This window comes from Culex pipiens, chromosome 3 (genome assembly GCF_016801865.2).
Source record: "Culex pipiens pallens isolate TS chromosome 3, TS_CPP_V2, whole genome shotgun sequence".
Classification (NCBI taxonomy): domain Eukaryota; kingdom Metazoa; phylum Arthropoda; class Insecta; order Diptera; family Culicidae; genus Culex; species Culex pipiens.
This window is the reverse complement of record NC_068939.1, coordinates 168,035,489-168,055,121: the sequence shown is the minus strand read 5'-3', so window position 1 is coordinate 168,055,121 and position 19,633 is coordinate 168,035,489. Positions and strand designations below refer to the sequence as shown.

General features: G+C 47.0%; 1 protein-coding gene across 2 annotated transcripts; it reads left to right on the top strand.

Moving 5' to 3' along the window:
- Nucleotides 1-3,528: 3,528 nt before the first annotated feature.
- LOC128093645 (uncharacterized) lies at nt 3,529-13,375 on the top strand. Of its 2 annotated transcripts, none has more exons than XM_052711211.1 (2): nt 3,529-7,540; nt 11,807-12,010. In XM_052711211.1, exons 1-2 carry the CDS (start codon nt 6,095-6,097, stop codon nt 11,870-11,872), a joined length of 1,512 nt encoding a protein of 503 aa, XP_052567171.1. In that variant the 5' UTR covers nt 3,529-6,094; the 3' UTR covers nt 11,873-12,010. The 2 variants fall into 2 exon arrangements, with proteins under 2 accessions (XP_052567171.1, XP_052567172.1); XM_052711212.1 differs by having other exon boundaries at nt 7,410-7,540; nt 11,807-13,375.
- Nucleotides 13,376-19,633: the final 6,258 nt, after the last annotated feature.

The window sequence follows — 19,633 nt, the reverse complement described above, 5'->3', positions numbered from 1 at the left end:
GTAAGTCACATTCTAGCTGGGCACACCAGAATCGAACCCCGAGCCAAGCCAAAACGGCCACAGCCCAATAATGCTGGGTCATCAAAATTTAAGGTGTTCCTGGGCACGTATCCAAACTCACACACACACTCATTTCACGCCAGCTTGTCAATGATCTACATCGCACCCCTCCTACACAAGCCCCTTAAACCTTCATGGTTTTTGTGTGTGAGAGAGCCGTTTGTGTGCTCCCCGTAACCTCGTTGGTAATCGCTTCATCCATCTTGAAGTCCGGAAAAGGGAAGGAGGAGGGGGGTCCAGCATGTCAAACTCTCGAAATCCCATCTGATTTGGGTGAAAATGGAACCGTTGGGAAAAATTAGAACGGGGAAGGGTGGTGTGGGTCAATCATCTGTACACCATAGGAGAAAAGACGCAATACTTGCAAACTCCCGGAAGGAGACAGCCATCCAGGGGATACAAGGGCAAACAATGACAATGACACACTGGTGCGCCATGTCGGAAAATAATTCGTAGTCAAATGAGGACAACATTTCAACAAGAGTGAAGCTTTCTACTTTCCTTCGTTGCGTAAAACGTTACACTCGAACAACGTTGGTAAAATTTCATGTGTGACTTTCTGTGAAGTTGTGTGACTCTTGTGTGACTTGTGTGAATCTTGTGTGACTCTTGTGTGACTTTGTGGGACTTTGTGTGACTCTTGTGGGACTTTGTGTGACTCTTGTGTGACTCTTGTGAGGCTTTGTGGGACTTGTGTGACTCTTGTGGGACTTTGTGTGAAGTTGTGTGACTCTTGTTGGACATTGTGTGGCTCTTGTGGGACTTTGTGTGACTCTTGTGTGACTCTTGTGTGACTCTTCTGGGGCTTTGTGGGACTTGTGTGATTCTTGTGGGACTTTGTGTGACGTTGTGTGACTCTTGTGGGACTTTGTATGACTTTTGTGCGACTTTGTGTGGCTCTTGTGTGACTTGTGGGACTTTGTGTGACTCTTGTGGGACTTTGTGTGACTCTTGTGAGACTTTGTGTGACTTTCTGCGACTTTGTGTGTACAGACTTTTGAATGTGTACGACTTTTGAATGTGTTAAAAAATTACGCAAAAAACATTCCCTATCCAGCGCCTGCCAATCGATCCGATAACCCATCATGATGTATTTACATTTGAGTATTCCCTCACTCTCTTAACATAACCCAAAGATCCCACCCGCTTGAAGACCAGAGACCACGGACCCGACCAAAAAGTTCAGCCCGAAACCGGTGACCTGTAAACATGGCAAATCTCGTCATTATCGGTTTCGGGTGTTATCCTTCTGTCTCGGTTTTCATGTTGATTTTTCGGATTTGGTGAAGCATGCGGGACTCATCTCGGCCATCCTCCCACACCTCACAGAGAGAGAGAGAGAGAGTTTGGTCGGTATCGATTTCGGTGCCCGCGGACAAGGACGGGTTCGATGGAGAAAAGTCACACACACACACACAAAAAAGAGGAGCGAGGACAATTCAATTGCCGGTGGACATCCGGAACGTTGGATTGTGCCCAATTCGTTTTTGTTTCGAACATATGGAGCCAGTGTCCATCGATTTGGAATGCGATTATTTTGAGCATTTTTAGTGGCAATGGTGATCAATAACGAGGCCGAAACAGAGCGTCCAATGCGAGATGGATTTGAGAGAAGGATGTTGTAAAAGAATCAAGATATAAATTTAGTTTTCAAAAATTGGCATGTCTTACACTGGAAACGTAAAAACGGAAAAGTTTAGTAAAATATTAGCTAAAGAATCTAATTAAATTAAACGGAATTACTTGAATTTACAATAGTGTTAATCCATATCAAAAGATATTAGGTTAAAAAATTACAAAAAGAAGCATAAAAAATTTAAATTATAATCAATTGTTTCAATCGTTAATGAAAACAGTGTTTTATTATGCATTATGCACCAGCCCAGTTGTTTTTCAATCATTAGTTCAAAAAATATCTAAGTATCGAAAAAATGTACTCTAAGTGACAGAATCGAAAGTATTTCGATCGAAGGGCTGAAAAATTCTACTTTTCAGCACTGAAATAGGCGCTGAGATAGTAGTTTATGCAACAAGTTGCAACAAGAAGACGAGTTCTGAAAAATCAAGTTTTGCAACGAGTTTCATACAACATTTTTTGCAATTCCGAAAAACACTCATTGAATAGTTTGAGAAGTTCAACTTTTCTGCATCGATTTCAGTTCACTTTTTTAATTTTAGTAGAGAAAATTGGCCTTTTCGTCATGCGAGAATGACAGGAAAAGTAGTTCATTTCACAACGGAATTGCAAAAAGGAGAACTTTTCGGCACTGGTATTGAAAGGTTTTTATTTTCCATTCTGTTATTTTTGGTAGAGATAAGTAGGCTGTTGCGTCGACCTAGGATGACAGGAAAATTTAGTAGTTTTACAATGGAATTGCGATTTTTTTTTTAATTTGAGGTCATTAATATTGAAAAATATCACTTCACAAAACTGTGTCCACGTGGTTTCTCGTTTAGATTTTTATTTAATTTTGAAATGTTTTGTAATATTTGGTTTAATTTGAAATTATTTTCACTTCATTTGTCTTTAGCACTTAACTTTAAATCTAAGTTACCGTTTACCATTTTAGTCTATTTGATAATGAAAGTCGATTTAAAAAATGAATAATCTCTCTGCAAAATATTGTATGATTGTTATGGCATGCACATGACACATATTTTTATAAAATATTTTATGAATCAAAAGGTTTTTACTAAGTTTTACTACGTAAGTTTGGCAAATTATTTTCATATCAAATAATTTTTACAATTGTTTGATTATTAAAACAACTGAGTAAAATTAAAGAAATTTTTGTTTAGGTTATTAAAAATATTTTTGCAGAGCTTGTCTCTTCAAACATTTCGCATAAAATGAGTAGTAAAACATGGACTCTCATTAAACTTGAATTTTCATTGAACAAAATAGAAATTTTTAAATAATAACAACTCGATAAATCAACTTTCATTTCACAAATTGGTCATTTCTTTCCATTTCCTTCGATCAAAGCTGCTCATGTTAGGCATGGCGGTTGTTTTTGCCTCAAAAACAAAGAATCCCAATTTTGGTGAAATTCGGTCCTACCCTGGCAGCCGAAAACATTTCTGGGTCCTATAGACCCGGAATACCATTCGTGTATGTAGGAAACAAAGATCATGGCTGGGTTAAGGGGGCCCTATTCGTCAGATTTTTGAAAAATCTCATTTTAAAAGTGCATTTTCCTAAGAGAAAATTTAACCAAACATTTAGGCGTATTCACAATTTACGTACAGCGTTGCCAGATGTAAAAATATTCTGTTTGATGTTTTAAAAGGTGAGAGTTTTTTACATCAAATAAAATAAAAACCTCAGGGTAAAAAGAATAATTTTTGAGATATCACGTTCTAAAGTTGGAAAGTCCTGTATTGTTTAGCAAAAGTTTAACTAATCCATCAATTGTCTACAATATATGGGTTATTCCAGGTCAACTGAGTACAATTTTGGACTCGACCTTCACCGATTTGGACCAAACTTAGAGGGAATGTTCATCTATCGATAGTTAACAGAAATCCCAAGTTTGGTGCTGATTGGACCATTCCTCTATTTTTGGAACCGCCCTCTTTTTTGACGATTTTCTTAAAAACTTATTTTTCTTTTAATCACAACTTTGCAACTATTTGAGCAAAAGACTTTCTACAGGTTGCATTTTATAGAAAATTGTCCAAGGAATTCGATAAAAGTTATAGTTTAGCCCTTAAATGCCCACTAATATTATATTTTAACGTTTTAAGTATTAAAATTTAGTTTTGACCAATTCCTTATATTTTTATTTGTTATATTTTATCATTATCGTGTTCCCTGGAGAATTTTACATAATAGTCAATGTAGATCTCAAACTTAAATGAACTATTGGCGAGATACAGCTATTTTACTGAAAAAAGTTTGATTTTGCGCTGCACTCTGTCCTATGAATTCTATTCCGAGATATTTAAGTTTCTCACATTTAAAAACCAAACTATGCGGGATTCATCCCTTTATGTTCAAAAGTACACCATGTACTTCCGAGTGCTGCGCAAAATCAAACTTTTTTCAGTAAAATCGCTGTATCTCGCCAATAGTTCATTTTAGTTTGAGGTCTACATTGATTATTATGTAAAATTGTCCGGGGAACACGATGGTGATAAAATAAAACAAATAAAAATATAAGGAATCGGTCAAAACTGAATTTTAAGACTTAAAACGTTAAAATATAATATTAGTGGGCATTTAAGGGTTAAAATTTTATTTTTATAGAATTCCTTGGACAATTTTATATAAAATGCAACCTGAAGAAAGTCTTTTGCTCAAATAGTTGCAAAGTTATGATTAAAAGAAAAGAAGTGTTTTAGAAAATCGTCAAAAAAGAGGGCGGTGCCAAAAGTAGAGGAATGGTCCAATCAGCACCAAACTAGGGATTTCTGTTAACTATCGATAGATGAACGTTCCCTCTAAGTTTGGTCCAAATCGGTGAAGGTCGAGTCCTAAAGTGTACTCAGTTGACCTGGAATGACCCATATTGCGTTAGGGTACAGCAGGCCTTGAAATTTTTAGATTTTTGTTTTAAATTTCTTAGCAAAAATAAGTGGAATTGGGATTCTTTGTTTTTGATGCAATAACAACCCTCATGCAAAATACATTTTTTTAAATTTATTTACATATTTTGTTCGATGGTTGATATTGACATTTTTAAAAACAGTTTTAAAAACAGTTTTTTAACTTGAAATTATTAATTAGGTAAGAAATGCCTATTATTAAGGTTCTAGAAACCTCAATGCATTTTGCATGCATTTACTTATATTATAAATTGTATAGGACCATACGCCTTAAATTTAAAATCTATTTTCAGCTTTTTCTGAAATGTTTTGAAATCATTGAAACACAGTTTAAACAAATTTAACTTTTCAACCGGCTCCGTGGCTTAATGGTTACGGCTTCTGTCTCCCAAGCAGAAGGTTCAGGGATCTAATCCCGGTCGGTAACTTTGAAATTTGGAATCAGGAATTTGAATATGAATAAAAACTAAAATGAAATCAGGTGGGATTCGAACTCACACCTTTGGATTGGTGGTCTGGGACGCTAAGCAGTCGGCCATCAGAAGGTTTACACTCCAGCAGTGAATTGATCCGTAGTGTTGAAACATGTTATCTTCTCATATTAAATACACGCTGATCCTTGATTTGCCTGAGGGGATTGGAAGTCTAAATATAGATCGAGTTTCCTTCAGATGCTTGCTTCTATGTTTAGGCGGGGCCGAACAATGCCCAGCGACCTCGGAATTGGACCGCAAGGAGCTCTGTCATTCAGAAATGGGTTGTTGGAAGCAGCGCGAGGGCTATCACCACCTAATACCCGAGACTGAGATAAGCTGTATCAGCATTCGGCGGCATATACACAGCCTGATACAAATTATACTTTCCCATAATTTCGCTACCGGTTAGCGGGTATTGGATTGGACCACACACACACACACACACACACACACACACACACACACACACACACACACACACACACACACACACACACACACACACACACACACACACACACACACACACACACACACACACACACACACACACACACACACCCGTGAACCGTGGGGACAGGTGAGGGTCCCTGCGGAGCTTAGCTGCCAGCTACCGGGCGGGTTGCAGTAGGCGGATAGCTGTCGGCGATTGCATACATTCATTGCATCGCCCCCGGACCAGCAGCGGGAGGATGTCTAGGACGTGGCGGAATTGAACAAGGGCTCTGTTTAATTTCTTCGAAAAAACCACATGGGTCCGTAAACACCTCTGTCAAGCGATCGAACGCCGCTATAAGTGTTTTAGCCCAAAACCTCACCAAACCCCGAATCCAAGATGTGACGCGACCCGTGTCGAGGGATGCATGGCTGGGGGGGTTCAACAAATTCCCAGTCGATAACGGAGCCTGTGGGGCACAGGGGCGCACCCCACACGTAATTTGCCCTTACTGCGTCACGGCAGGGCACTGGCGCAGCGGACCGTATTTCCCTAGCGACTCGTGGGATTCAAAATGAAGACAAGTGAAACAAACCAACAAAAGGGTCCCGATGCGCCCCAAGCATCGGAAAACACGGAGGTAGAGGAGGACGCAAACGTCGAAATGGCAGGAGGCGAGTCAAACGGCGGCGACACAGCAAGCGGAGGGGCGAGCGCGTTCCGTGGAAGCGGGAAGGTGATGAGATCCCCAGTGTTGAACCAGGCGGCTGCTTCGAGTCAGCAGATAGGAGTTATTGGAGGGGAAACTCCCAAGTCTTCCGTATTGAACTTCGCCGGCGGTACCCCTCAGGATGGAGTCCTGCTCGCAAGGACCGCGTTGCAGGAGGTCAGGAGGAGGGTCAACGAACTCTTTGATTTCATCAAGGACAAAAACAACGTCCACACCAGAATCAAGCAGATGGTGAATGGAGTCAAGGCAGCCATGATTGCCGCAGAGCGCGAAAACAGTTCGCTTGTGGTGACGAGAACTTCACTGAAGCTGAGAGCTGAAAAAGCCGAAAAAGCGCTGGAGGCTAAACTGGAGGAGGAAGCGCTACGGGAGAAAGCACCTAAAACGCCGCCCGGCCCAAGCACAAAAAGGGACAGGGAAACGCCTGGAGAGGAGGAGGATGCAAAGAAGCAGAAGCAGGGGAATGGAGACAGTCCGGACCCAGCGAAGGAGCCAGAACCAGACCCAGGGAAGGAGGAGGAATGGGAGAAGGTCAAGAAAAAGAAGCGGAAGAAAAAAGGGAAGCAGAACGAGGACACCCAAAAACCCAAGTTTCGCAGGGAGCGTAACAAAGGCGAGGCTTTGGTGGTCGAGGTGAAGGAAGGTGTTTCGTACGCAGACCTCCTCCGGAAAGTACGAACAGATCCGGAACTCAAGGAGCTTGGCGAGAAAGTGGTTAAAACCAGGCGCACCCAGACCGGCGCGATGCTTTTTGAGCTGAAGAATGATCCCGCGGTCAAGAGCTCAGCTTTTAAGTCCCTCGTCGAGAAAGCCGTAGGCTACGAGTCGAAGGTAAGGGCGCTATCGCCGGAGACAACGATTGAGTGCAGGAACCTGGACGAGATCACGACGGAGGAAGAGCTAGAAGATGCGCTGATCGTTCTTCTGGATGACCGTACGACACCGATGGCAATCCGGTTGAGGAAAGCCTACGGCGGCACGCAAATTGCGTCGATCCGACTATCGACGCCTTCGGCGTCTAAGCTGCTGGAAGCCGGCAAGGTCAAAGTAGGGTGGTCGGTGTGCCCACTGAGGCCTGTTCCTCGAGTGACCCAGCAGATGACGAGGTGTTTCCGCTGTATGGGTTTCGGCCACCAGGCGAGAAATTGCGACGGTCCCGATCGAACCAACAGCTGCAGAAGATGTGGTAGAGAAGGCCACATGGCAAGAGACTGCAAAAATAAGCCGAAGTGCATGCTCTGTAAAGAAGGAGATGGCAATAGTCACACGACGGGTGGCTTTAATTGCCCGGTATATCAGAAGCTGGCCTCGGGCAAAAAGTAATGGAGGTGTCCCAGGTGAACCTCAATCACTGCGACACTGCACAGCAACTGCTGTGGCAGTCGACCGCGGAGACGGGTTGCGACGTGGCAATTATTGCAGAACCGTACCGAGTTCCCCACGACAATGGAAACTGGGTAGCGGATACAGCAAGAATGGCGGCGATACACGTAATGGGGCGGTACCCCATACAGGAAGTGGTCTCGAGAGCATTTGAAGGGTTCGTGATCGCCAAAGTAAGCGGAACCTTCTTCTGTAGCTGCTATGCTCCCCCAAGATGGACCTTGGAGCAGTTTCAGCAGATGCTGGATAGTCTGACCGACGAACTGATCGGACGAAGCCCGATCGTCATCGGAGGTGACTTCAACGCGTGGGCAGTCGAGTGGGGTAGCAGATGCACCAATGCTAGGGGGCATAGCCTAATGGAAGCTCTGGCAAAGCTGGACGTTAGGCTGGCGAATCGCGGAACCAGCAGTACCTTCCGCAAAGACGGTCGTGAGTCCATTATCGACGTTACGTTCTGTAGCCCGCGGCTGGCGGCCGACATGAACTGGAGGGTAAGTGAAGACTATACCCATAGCGATCACCAAGCGATCCGGTACAGCATCGGGAGACGAGCCCCTGTACCAGAAAGGAGCAGCCGGTCCTACGGGAGGAAATGGAAGCTGCAGTACTTCGACGAGGGCCTCTTCGTGGAAGCGCTCCATTGGTGTGAAGGTCCCCAAAACTTGAGTGCCGACGTGCTAACAGCACAACTAGTGACAGCATGCGACACAACCATGCCGCGGAGACTGGAGCCAAGGAACTGTCGTCGTCCAGCCTACTGGTGGAATGAAGAACTCGGTACCCTTCGGGCAAGTTGCCTTAGCGCCAGAAGAAGAGTCCAGAGAGCAAGATCCGAAGCAACTAGAGAGGAGTGCAGAGAGGAGTACCGGTCTGCAAAGGCCGCGCTCAAGAAAGCGATCAAATGCAGCAAGACAAACTGCTTCAAGGAGTTATGCCAAGACGCTGATGCAAACCCTTGGGGGAGCGCATATCGTGTCGCGATGGCGAAGATCAGAGGCCCATCGATGGTGGCTGAAACGTGTCCCGACAAGCTGAAGGTCATTGTGGAAGGGCTCTTCCCAAGACATGACCCAACGACATGGCCTCCTACACCGTACAACGACGAAGGGGGTAGCAACGCCGAAGGTCATCTGATCACCAACGAAGAACTTGTGGCAGTAGCGAAGAGATTGAAGGTGAAGAAAGCTCCCGGCCCGGATGGAATCCCGAATTTTGCCCTGAAATCGGCGGTTCAAGCATTCCCGGACAGGTTTCGAACAGTCCTGCAGAAATGCCTGGACGAAGGACACTTCCCCGACCCGTGGAAGGTTCAAAAGCTCGTGTTGCTGCCAAAGCCAGGCAAACCACCGGGGGACCCATCATCCTATAGGCCTATATGTTTGCTGGACACCCTCGGAAAGCTTCTGGAACGGATCATCCTTAATCGGCTGACCAAGTACACGGAGAGCGAGCATGGCTTAGCAGCGAGGCAGTTCGGCTTCCGTAAAGGGAGATCCACGGTGGACGCCATCCGGAAAGTGGTCGAGAAAGCCGACGAAGCGCGGAAGAAAAAACGCAGAGGGGACCGTTGCTGCGCAATAGTCACGATTGACGTCAAGAACGCGTTCAACAGTGCGAGCTGGGCGGCCATAGCAGCAGCGCTGCACAAAATGAAGGTGCCTGACTATTTGTGCATGATCTTGAAGAGCTACTTCGAGAACCGCGTGCTGGTCTACGACACTGCCGATGGACAAAAAACCGTTGTTGTTACCGCGGGAGTTCCGCAGGGATCCATTCTGGGTTCAGCACTGTGGAACGGAATGTATGACGGAGTGTTGACACTGGGGCTACCCAACGGCGTAAAGATTGTTGGCTTTGCAGACGACATAGTGCTGACGGTAACCGGCGAAAATGTCGAGGAGGTCGAAGTACTGGCTATGGAGGCAATCGCCATGATCGAGAACTGGATGCTCGAGATGAAGCTGCGGATCGCTCACCACAAGACGGAGATGATACTGGTTAGTAACCACAAAAAGGTGCAGCAGGCCCAGATACACGTTGGGGAACACGTAGTGCACTCGAAGAGAGCGCTCAAGTACCTCGGTGTGATGGTGGATGACCGGCTGAACTTCAACAGCCACGTCGATTACGCCTGCGAGAAGGCGGCTAAGGCGATCATGGCACTGTCGAGGATTATGCCGAACAACGCTGGACCCAGGAGCAGTAGGCGCCGCCTCTTGGCAAGTGTCGCGACGTCCATACTTAGGTACGGCGGACCGGTATGGTGGACGGCGCTGGGGACGAAGCGAAATCGGGCGCTGCTCGACAGAACGCAGAGACTGATGGCCATGCGGGTTGCAAGCGCGTACAGGACCATCTCATCGGAAGCAGTTGGTGTCATAGCCGGAATGATCCCCATCGGAATCACACTAGAAGAGGACACCGTGTGCTACACCCGAAGAGGCACGAGAGGTATCCGGGAAGCCGCGAGAGCCGAATCGCTGACAAGGTGGCAACGCGAGTGGGACACTACGGAGAAAGGCAGATGGACGCATCGGCTGATCCCGTCTGTATCCGCGTGGGTGAACAGAAGGCACGGAGAGGTCACCTTCCACCTCACACAGTTCCTGTCGGGCCATGGCTGCTTCAGGAAGTACCTGCACAGGTTCGGACACGCTGAGTCTCCGCTCTGTCCGGACTGCGTCGATTGCGAGGAAACACCGGAGCACGTGGTGTTCGGCTGCCCTCGTTTCGAGGCAGCGCGAAGCGAAATGCTGGCCATTATCGGAGCAGACACCAGCCCGGATAATGTGGTGCGAAGAATGTGCAGCGACATCGCCAAGTGGAATGCGGTCGTCGGAGCGGTAACGCAGATCACTTCGGCTCTCCAGCGGAGATGGAGAGACGATCAGAGGAGGAACGACTAGGAGCCTAGTCGAAAAACCACGAGTGTGGCTGTGAAGGAGAGCACGTTATGACGGTCGGCTCTACCAAATCGGTACACGTCTCGATGGTCCAAGGAGAGGGCTGCATATGACTAGCCGATCAAAAGCAACGCGATTCTTGGGCGCGGTTAAACCCTCGCATGGACTCATATGTATGTGGAACAGGAAATGGTTCTAGTACCCGGCATGGATCCTGTAAGTAGACTAGTGCAGAAAATGCAACGCCTCCCCCCGAAGTTATACCGAAAGGTGGTCCCGGGGGGAAAAGGGCACGGCGTTCAAGGACTGGTTTAGTGGGTCGGGAAATCTTTTTTTGATTTCCCAACCCCACACTACCTGAGAAATGAATTCTCTGGTGTCTGGTAGCAGATTCCGACCTTGTAAAAAAAAAAAAAAAAAAAAAAAACACACATACACACACACACACACACACACACACACACACACACACACACACACACACACACACACACACACACACACACACACACACACACACACACACACACACACACACACACACACACACACACACACACACACACACACACACACACACACACACACACACACACACACACACACACACACACACACACACACACACACACACACACACACACACACACACACACACACACACACACACACACACACACACAAACACACACACACACACACACACACACACACACACACACACACCCGTGGAACAGGTGAGGGTCCCTGCGGAGCTTAGCTGCCAGCTACCGGGCGGGTTGCAGTAGGCGGATAGCTGTCGGCGATTGCATACATTCATTGCATCGCCCCCGGACCAGCAGCGGGAGGATGTCTAGGACGTGGCGGAATTGAACAAGGGCTCTGTTTAATTTCTTCGAAAAAACCACATGGGTCCGTAAACACCTCTGTCAAGCGATCGAACGCCGCTATAAGTGTTTTAGCCCAAAACCTCACCAAACCCCGAATCCAAGATGTGACGCGACCCGTGTCGAGGGATGCATGGCTGGGGGGGTTCAACAAATTCCCAGTCGATAACGGAGCCTGTGGGGCACAGGGGCGAACCCCACACGTAATTTGCCCTTACTGCGTCACGGCAGGGCACTGGCGCAGCGGACCGTATTTCCCTAGCGACTCGTGGGATTCAAAATGAAGACAAGTGAAACAAACCAACAAAAGGGTCCCGATGCGCCCCAAGCATCGGAAAACACGGAGGTAGAAGAGGACGCAAACGTCGAAATGGCAGGAGGCGAGTCAAACGGCGGCGACACAGCAAGCGGAGGGGCGAGCGCGTTCCGTGGAAGCGGGAAGGTGATGAGATCCCCAGTGTTGAACCAGGCGGCTGCCTCGAGTCAGCAGATAGGAGTTATTGGAGAGGAGACTCCCAAGTCATCCTTGTTGAACTTCGCCGGCAGTACCCCTCAGGACGGAGTCCTGCTCGGAAGGACCGCGTTGCAGGAGGTCAGAAGGAGGGTTAACGAACTCTTTGATTTCATCAAGGACAAAAACAACGTCCACACCAGAATCAAGCAGATGGTGAATGGAGTCAAGGCAGCCATGAATGCCGCAGAGCGCGAAAACAGCTCGCTGGTGGTGACGCGGAATTCACTGAAGCTCAGAGCTGAAAGAGCCGAAGAAACGCTGAACGCAAAACTGGAGGAGGAAGCGCTACGGGAGAAAGAACCGAAAACGCCGCCCGGCCCAGGCTCTAAAAGGGACAGGGAAACGCCTGGAGAGGAGGAGGACGCAAAGAAGCAGAAGCAGGGGAATGGAGACAGTCCGGACCCAGCGAAGGAGCCAGAACCAGACCCAGGGAAGGAGGAATGGGAGAAGGTCAAGAAAAAGAAGCGGAAGAAAAAAGGGAAGCAGAACGAGGACACCCAAAAACCCAAGTTTCGCAGGGAGCGTAACAAAGGCGAGGCTTTGGTGGTCGAGGTGAAGGAAGGTGTTTCGTACGCAGACCTCCTCCGGAAAGTACGAACCGATCCGGAACTCAAGGAGCTTGGCGAGAACGTGGTTAAAACCAGGCGCACACAGACCGGAGCGATGCTTTTTGAGCTGAAGAATGACCCCGCGTTCAAGAGCTCAGCTTTTAAGTCCCTCGTCGAGAAAGCCGTAGGCTACGAGTCGAAGGTAAGGGCGCTATCGCCGGAGACAACGATTGAGTGCAGGAACCTGGACGAGATCACGACGGAGGAAGAGCTAGAAGATGCGCTGATCGTTCTTCTGGATGACCGTACGACACCGATGGCAATCCGGTTGAGGAAAGCCTACGGCGGCACGCAAATTGCGTCGATCCGACTATCGACGCCTTCGGCGTCTAAGCTGCTGGAAGCCGGCAAGGTCAAAGTAGGGTGGTCGGTGTGCCCACTGAGGCCTGTTCCTCGAGTGACCCAGCAGATGACGAGGTGTTTCCGCTGTATGGGTTTCGGCCACCAGGCGAGAAATTGCGACGGTCCCGATCGAACCAACAGCTGCAGAAGATGTGGTAGAGAAGGCCACATGGCAAGAGACTGCAAAAATAAGCCGAAGTGCGTGCTCTGTAAAGAAGGCGATGGCAATAGCCATGCGACGGGTGGCTTTAATTGCCCGGTGTACAAGAAGCTGGCCTCGGGCAAAAAGTAATGGAGGTGTCCCAGGTGAACCTCAATCACTGCGACACTGCACAGCAACTGCTGTGGCAGTCGACCGCGGAGACGGGGTGTGACGTGGCAATTATTGCAGAACCGTACCGAGTTCCACACGACAACGGAAACTGGGCCGCGGATACAGCAAGAATGGCGGCGATACACGTGATGGGGCGGTACCCCATACAGGAAGTGGTCTCGAGGGCGTTTGAAGGATTCGTGATCGCCAAAGTAAACGGAACCTTCTTCTGTAGCTGCTATGCTCCCCCAAGATGGACCTTGGAGCAGTTTCAGCAGATGCTGGATAGTCTGACTGATGAACTGACCGGACGAAGCCCGATCGTTATCGGAGGTGACTTCAACGCGTGGGCGGTCGAGTGGGGTAGCAGATGCACCAATGCTAGGGGGCATAGCCTAATGGAAGCTCTGGCAAAGCTAGACGTTAGGCTGGCGAATCGCGGAACCAGCAGTACCTTCCGCAAAGACGGTCGTGAGTCCATTATCGACGTTACGTTCTGTAGCCCGCGACTGGCGGCCGACATGAACTGGAGGGTGAGTGAGGACTATACCCATAGCGATCACCAAGCGATCCGGTACAGCATCGGGAGACGAGCCCCTGTACCAGATAGGAGCAGCCGGTCCTACGGAAGGAAATGGAAGCTGCAGTACTTCGATGAGGGTCTCTTCGTGGAAGCGCTCCATTGGTGTGATGGTCCCCAAGACTTGAGTGCCGACGTGCTAACAGCACAACTGGTGACAGCATGCGACACAACCATGCCGCGGAGACTGGAGCCAAGGAACTGTCGTCGTCCAGCCTACTGGTGGAATGAAGAACTCGGTACCCTTCGGGCAAGTTGCCTCAGCGCCAGAAGACGAGTCCAGAGAGCAAGATCCGAAGCAACTAGAGAGGAGTGCAGAGAGGAGTACCGGTCTGCAAAGGCCGCGCTCAAGAAAGCGATCAAATGCAGCAAGACAAACTGCTTCAAGGAGTTATGCCAAGACGCTGATGCAAACCCTTGGGGGAGCGCATATCGTGTCGCGATGGCGAAGATCAGAGGCCCATCGATGGTGGCTGAAACGTGTCCCGACAAGCTGAAGGTCATTGTGGAAGGGCTCTTCCCAAGACATGACCCAACGACATGGCCTCCTACACCGTACAACGACGAAGGGGGTAGCAACGCCGAAGGTCATCTGATCACCAACGAAGAACTTGTGGCAGTAGCGAAGAGATTGAAGGTGAAGAAAGCTCCCGGCCCGGATGGAATCCCGAATTTCGCCCTGAAATCGGCGGTTCAAGCATTCCCGGATAGGTTTCGAACAGTCCTGCGGAAATGCCTGGACGAAGGACACTTCCCCGACCCGTGGAAGGTTCAAAAGCTCGTGTTGCTGCCAAAGCCAGGCAAACCACCGGGGGACCCATCATCGTATAGGCCTATATGTTTGCTGGACACCCTCGGAAAGCTTCTGGAACGGATCATCCTTAACCGGCTGACCAAGTACACGGAGAGCGAGCATGGCTTAGCAGCGAGGCAGTTCGGCTTCCGTAAAGGGAGATCCACGGTGGACGCCATCCGGAAAGTGGTCGAGAAAGCCGACGAAGCGCGGAGGAAAAAACGCAGGGGAACCGTTGCTGCGCAATAGTCACGATTGACGTCAAGAACGCGTTCAACAGTGCGAGCTGGGCGGCCATAGCAGCAGCGCTGCACAAAATGAAGGTGCCTGACTATTTGTGCATGAGCTTGAAGAGCTACTTCGAGAACCGCGTGCTGGTCTACGACACTGCCGATGGACAAAAAACCGTTGTTGTTACCGCGGGAGTTCCGCAGGGATCCATTCTGGGTTCAGCACTGTGGAACGGAATGTATGACGGAGTGTTGACACTGGGGCTACCCAACGGCGTAGAGATTGTTGGCTTTGCAGACGACATAGTGCTGACGGTAACCGGCGAAAATGTCGAGGAGGTCGAAGTGCTGGCTATGGAGGCAATCGCAATGATCGAGAACTGGATGCTCGAGGTGAAGCTGCGGATCGCTCACCACAAGACGGAGATGATACTGGTCAGTAACCACAAAAAGGTGCAGCAGGCCCAGATACACGTTGGAGAACACGTCGTGCACTCGAAGAGAGCGCTCAAGTACCTCGGGGTGATGGTGGATGACCGGCTGAACTTCAACAGCCACGTCGATTACGCCTGCGAGAAGGCGGCTAAGGCGATCATGGCACTGTCGAGGATGATGCCGAACAACGCTGGACCCAGGAGCAGTAGGCGCCGCCTCTTGGCAAGTGTCGCGACGTCCATACTTAGGTACGGCGGACCGGTATGGTGGACGGCGCTGGGGACGAAGCGAAATCGAGCGCTGCTCGACAGAACGCAGAGACTGATGGCCATGCGGGTTGCAAGCGCGTACAGGACCATTTCGTCGGAAGCAGTTGGTGTCATAGCCGGAATGATCCCCATCAGAATCACACTAGAAGAGGACACCGTGTGCTACACCCGAAGAGGCACGAGAGGTATCCGGGAAGCCGCGAGAGCCGAATCGCTGACAAGGTGGCAACGCGAGTGGGACACTACGGAGAAAGGCAGATGGACGCATCGGCTGATCCCGTCTGTATCCGCGTGGGTGAACAGAAGGCACGGAGAGGTCACCTTCCACCTCACACAGTTCCTGTCGGGCCATGGCTGCTTCAGGAAGTACCTGCACAGGTTCGGACATGCAGAGTCCCCTCTCTGTCCGGACTGCGTCGATTGCGAGGAAACACCGGAGCACGTGGTGTTCGGCTGCCCTCGCTTCGAGGCAGCGCGAAGCGAAATGCTGGCCATTATCGGAGCAGACTCCAGCCCGGATAATGTGGTGCGAAGAATGTGCAGCGACATCGCCAAGTGGAATGCGGTCGTCGGAGCGGTGACGCAGATCACTTCGGCTCTCCAGCGGAAATGGAGAGACGATCAGAGGAGGAACGACTAGGAGCCTAGTCGAGAACCCACGAGTGTGGCTGTGAAGGAGAGCACGTTATGACGGTCGGCTCTACCAAATCGGTACACGTCTCGATGGTCCAAGGAGAGGGCTGCATATGACTAGCCGATCAAAAGCAACGCGATTCTTGGGCGCGGTTAAACCCTCGCATGGACTCATATGTATGTGGAACAGGAAATGGTTCTAGTACCCGGCATGGATCCTGTAAGTAGACTAGTGCAGAAAATGCAACGCCTCCCCCCGAAGTTATACCGAAAGGTGGTCCCGGGGGGAAAAGGGCACGGCGTTCAAGGACTGGTTTAGTGGGTCGGGAAAACTCTTTTTGTTTTCCCAACCCCACACTACCTGAGAAATGAATTCTCAGGTGTCTGATAGCAGATTCCGACCTTGTAAAAAAAAAAAAAAAAAAAAAAAAAAACACACACACATACACACACACACACACACACACACACTTTAAACAAATTTAACTTTTGAACAAAAAAAAAAGCATTATTGTTATTTTTCATGACAGTCAATGTTCAATATGGTGACAAGGAAAATAATTTAGTTATTGAAAATTTTGGAAAATCTTAAGAGATGGAGGCTTGACTCTTTAGGCAAAAATAAGTAACTGAGCCAATTTTGAACCGAATCGGTTAAAGGTGCAGGGTTGCTTTTTAGCGTTGAAGTTTGTATGGGAAAATTCGAAAAACTGTATGGGGCAAAAATATTAATTCTGCTAAAAGGTGGCGTTAAATGTTTCGGATCATTGTCAAGTGTAAGATTCTTTTGTCAAATTTTATGACAAACAACTTTGTCGACGACCGCAAAACGATCCGAGTTGACCCTAACGAGTTATTAGAAATTTAAAGAAGACGTTTTAACCTTAAAATTGGCACAGTTACTTATTTTTGTCTATGGAATCGAGGTATCGTTTATGTCGATTATTTTTATTGTCATCCTAATGTTCAACTGTTGACTATTTATTTCATTAAATAAACATGAATTGCAGACCAATATATAGGGGAAATATACCCATTTTAATCACTCTAAGCCGTTCGACCAATTCTCATCACTTTCGCCGTTTTCCGCTATTAAATCAACATTTTCAGATATATCAACAATGAAGAGTTGCTTGCTCACTTTTATTTGATCTATCCATTATTTTGGAACAACCAAAAACACTTTATGAATGCTGGAATTCATAATCAAAGTGCTGATAGGCCGATAATAGAAATGGGCTGAAAAAGGGAATAGTTCCCCTAGTTAAGTTATGAGGTTATTTCCCAAAGTACACCGCTGCTCCACCTACACCATGCTGTAATGAGATACGAAAAAAATATGTGTTAATTTGCGCCATTGACCGCATTCTGGCACCCTCGAGAGTGATTACCGGTGGCGGCCACCGGCACTGTTTGCTCGCGTCGTCGTCGTGAGTTTGTGTGTGTTTGCTTTGGGCGAACACAAGGATCACGACAACAGTGACACAAACACCCACACACACACCGACACGTACGTGGACGATACGCACGTACGCTGGATGTATTTACCGGTGAGTCTTGAGGGCTTACAGTTGTGAAATCATGTGTTTTTTTGTGACAGGGATTCTTTTTGTTATTTATAGTTACAGGAAAGTTTAAAATAATTTTTTAAATTTATTTATTTAATTTATTTTTTAATGCAAAATAAAACTTTTGTCGTTCAAATCTGCTAAAAATACATGGTCATTAATTTTTGAAAGCTGGTCTGATTTTTTTTAAATTTGATAATTTTAATTTTTTATTACGTCTTGTATAACCTCAAAATCTCATTTATCAAAAATGGTTAAGAACCTCCGCATGTAACACCGTTGCAGGTCGTAAAACGCGTTCCATCCATACACACAACTTCATATACTTACACAGAGAGAGTGGGGGAGAGTTTCCCTTTAACGTTTGCCACATTTTTTATGGTCCCCGTGAGTTCTGATTCTGATTCTGGTTATTTATCCTGCGGCTCGTGATTTGAATTCCGGAGCGCTTCTTTTACGCACACACATTTGCGTGACCTAATACAGCTGCAGGGTGTGTTTGTGGATCAATTTGTGCGTTGAGTTTTCGTTGCTACGTTTATTTTTCCTCGGGCAACTTTTTTTGCCCCCGGGGAAAAAGCTGTTGGCTTGATTGGGACAAGATTAATATATAATAGGTCACGTGGAGAGCAGAGCCAGGTCCTAACCGAATTAATTTGCAGTGAGAACTGTGGCAATAAATCTGCGCCGGTTAGTACGCTCCGTGGCTAATCTGTTGAGCCTGGAGGGTATCATTTGTCACGTGCGTTAATTGCTGGAGGGTAGAAGCTGGCAGAGAAGGTCATCAAGCTGCTCCATCGAATTACAAGTTGGGAGATGGATGGAGTCGCGTGGTGACTCAACCAAAAAAGCTTGCTAGCTTATACTCTTCATTTGGGGGTTTCTTCATTTTGCAAATCACGCATATTGCCACAGTTCGGGGCTTCGCCAAGGAGACTGATCCCGCGAGCATTGTTGGTTTTCTAATCGATGAACCTGTAGGGTGTGTTCTATTCAACGTTTGACTTTTGGTATTTCTGACATTTTATTTATTTTGGAGTTTAATTATTTTTGATTTTTGATGAAATTTGCTCTAAGATTTTTTTCCCACAGCACTGCTCGAGATTGAAAAATATCTCATGCTATTTTTTTTTATATTTTTAAGTAAAAATTATCACAAATTGCTTCAAATATTGCTTCTTTCCCAAATTTAAAACGATTTTTATATCAAATTGCTCGCTGATAATGATTTTTTCCATCGAATAAAAAAAAAAACTTAAAACTATGCTGGACCAACCTGAAATAAAAAAAGCGACAGGTAATTTTTATGTGTAACAATCAAGGTTGTTGAAGATAAAATTATCGTTATTTCGATAACTCTATCGGCGATAATCTTATCGCCGATAATGGACGATAACTCATTTCAAAAATCTTGCTAAAATCGACTTAATTCAACCATATCATGTTAAATTTTGAATGCTTTTCCCAAGATTTTTTTTTTGATTGTAGTAAGGCCGTTGCAAATATTTTTCAAAGTCTACGTCGCCCCCTTCAAAATTGGTCTGAAAAATCAGGGAAAAAAATATTTTTCCAGCAAACTTCGAAATTTCCATGAAAATAGAAGTCTAATCAACTGAAAACAATCTAAAATGCTTTTTTCTGCATTGATAAGCAAATTTAGCATTTTTCGGCTTGGTTAAAAATGTTTTGAATTTTTATGAAATTCCAGAGTACAACACCGCAAAAACTAAAATTTTCGTCAATGCTTAGATATTTTGGAAACTAATGATGGCAAAACAACTGGAAAGGTGTATAATGCATTTTTAAACACTTTTTTCATTAAAATGTTGAAATCATGGCTCGTAATTTCAATTTTTATACTTTTTTTTTTATTTTTATACCCCCCTCAACTTTGGTCAGAGTCGAGGGACATAAACTTCAGA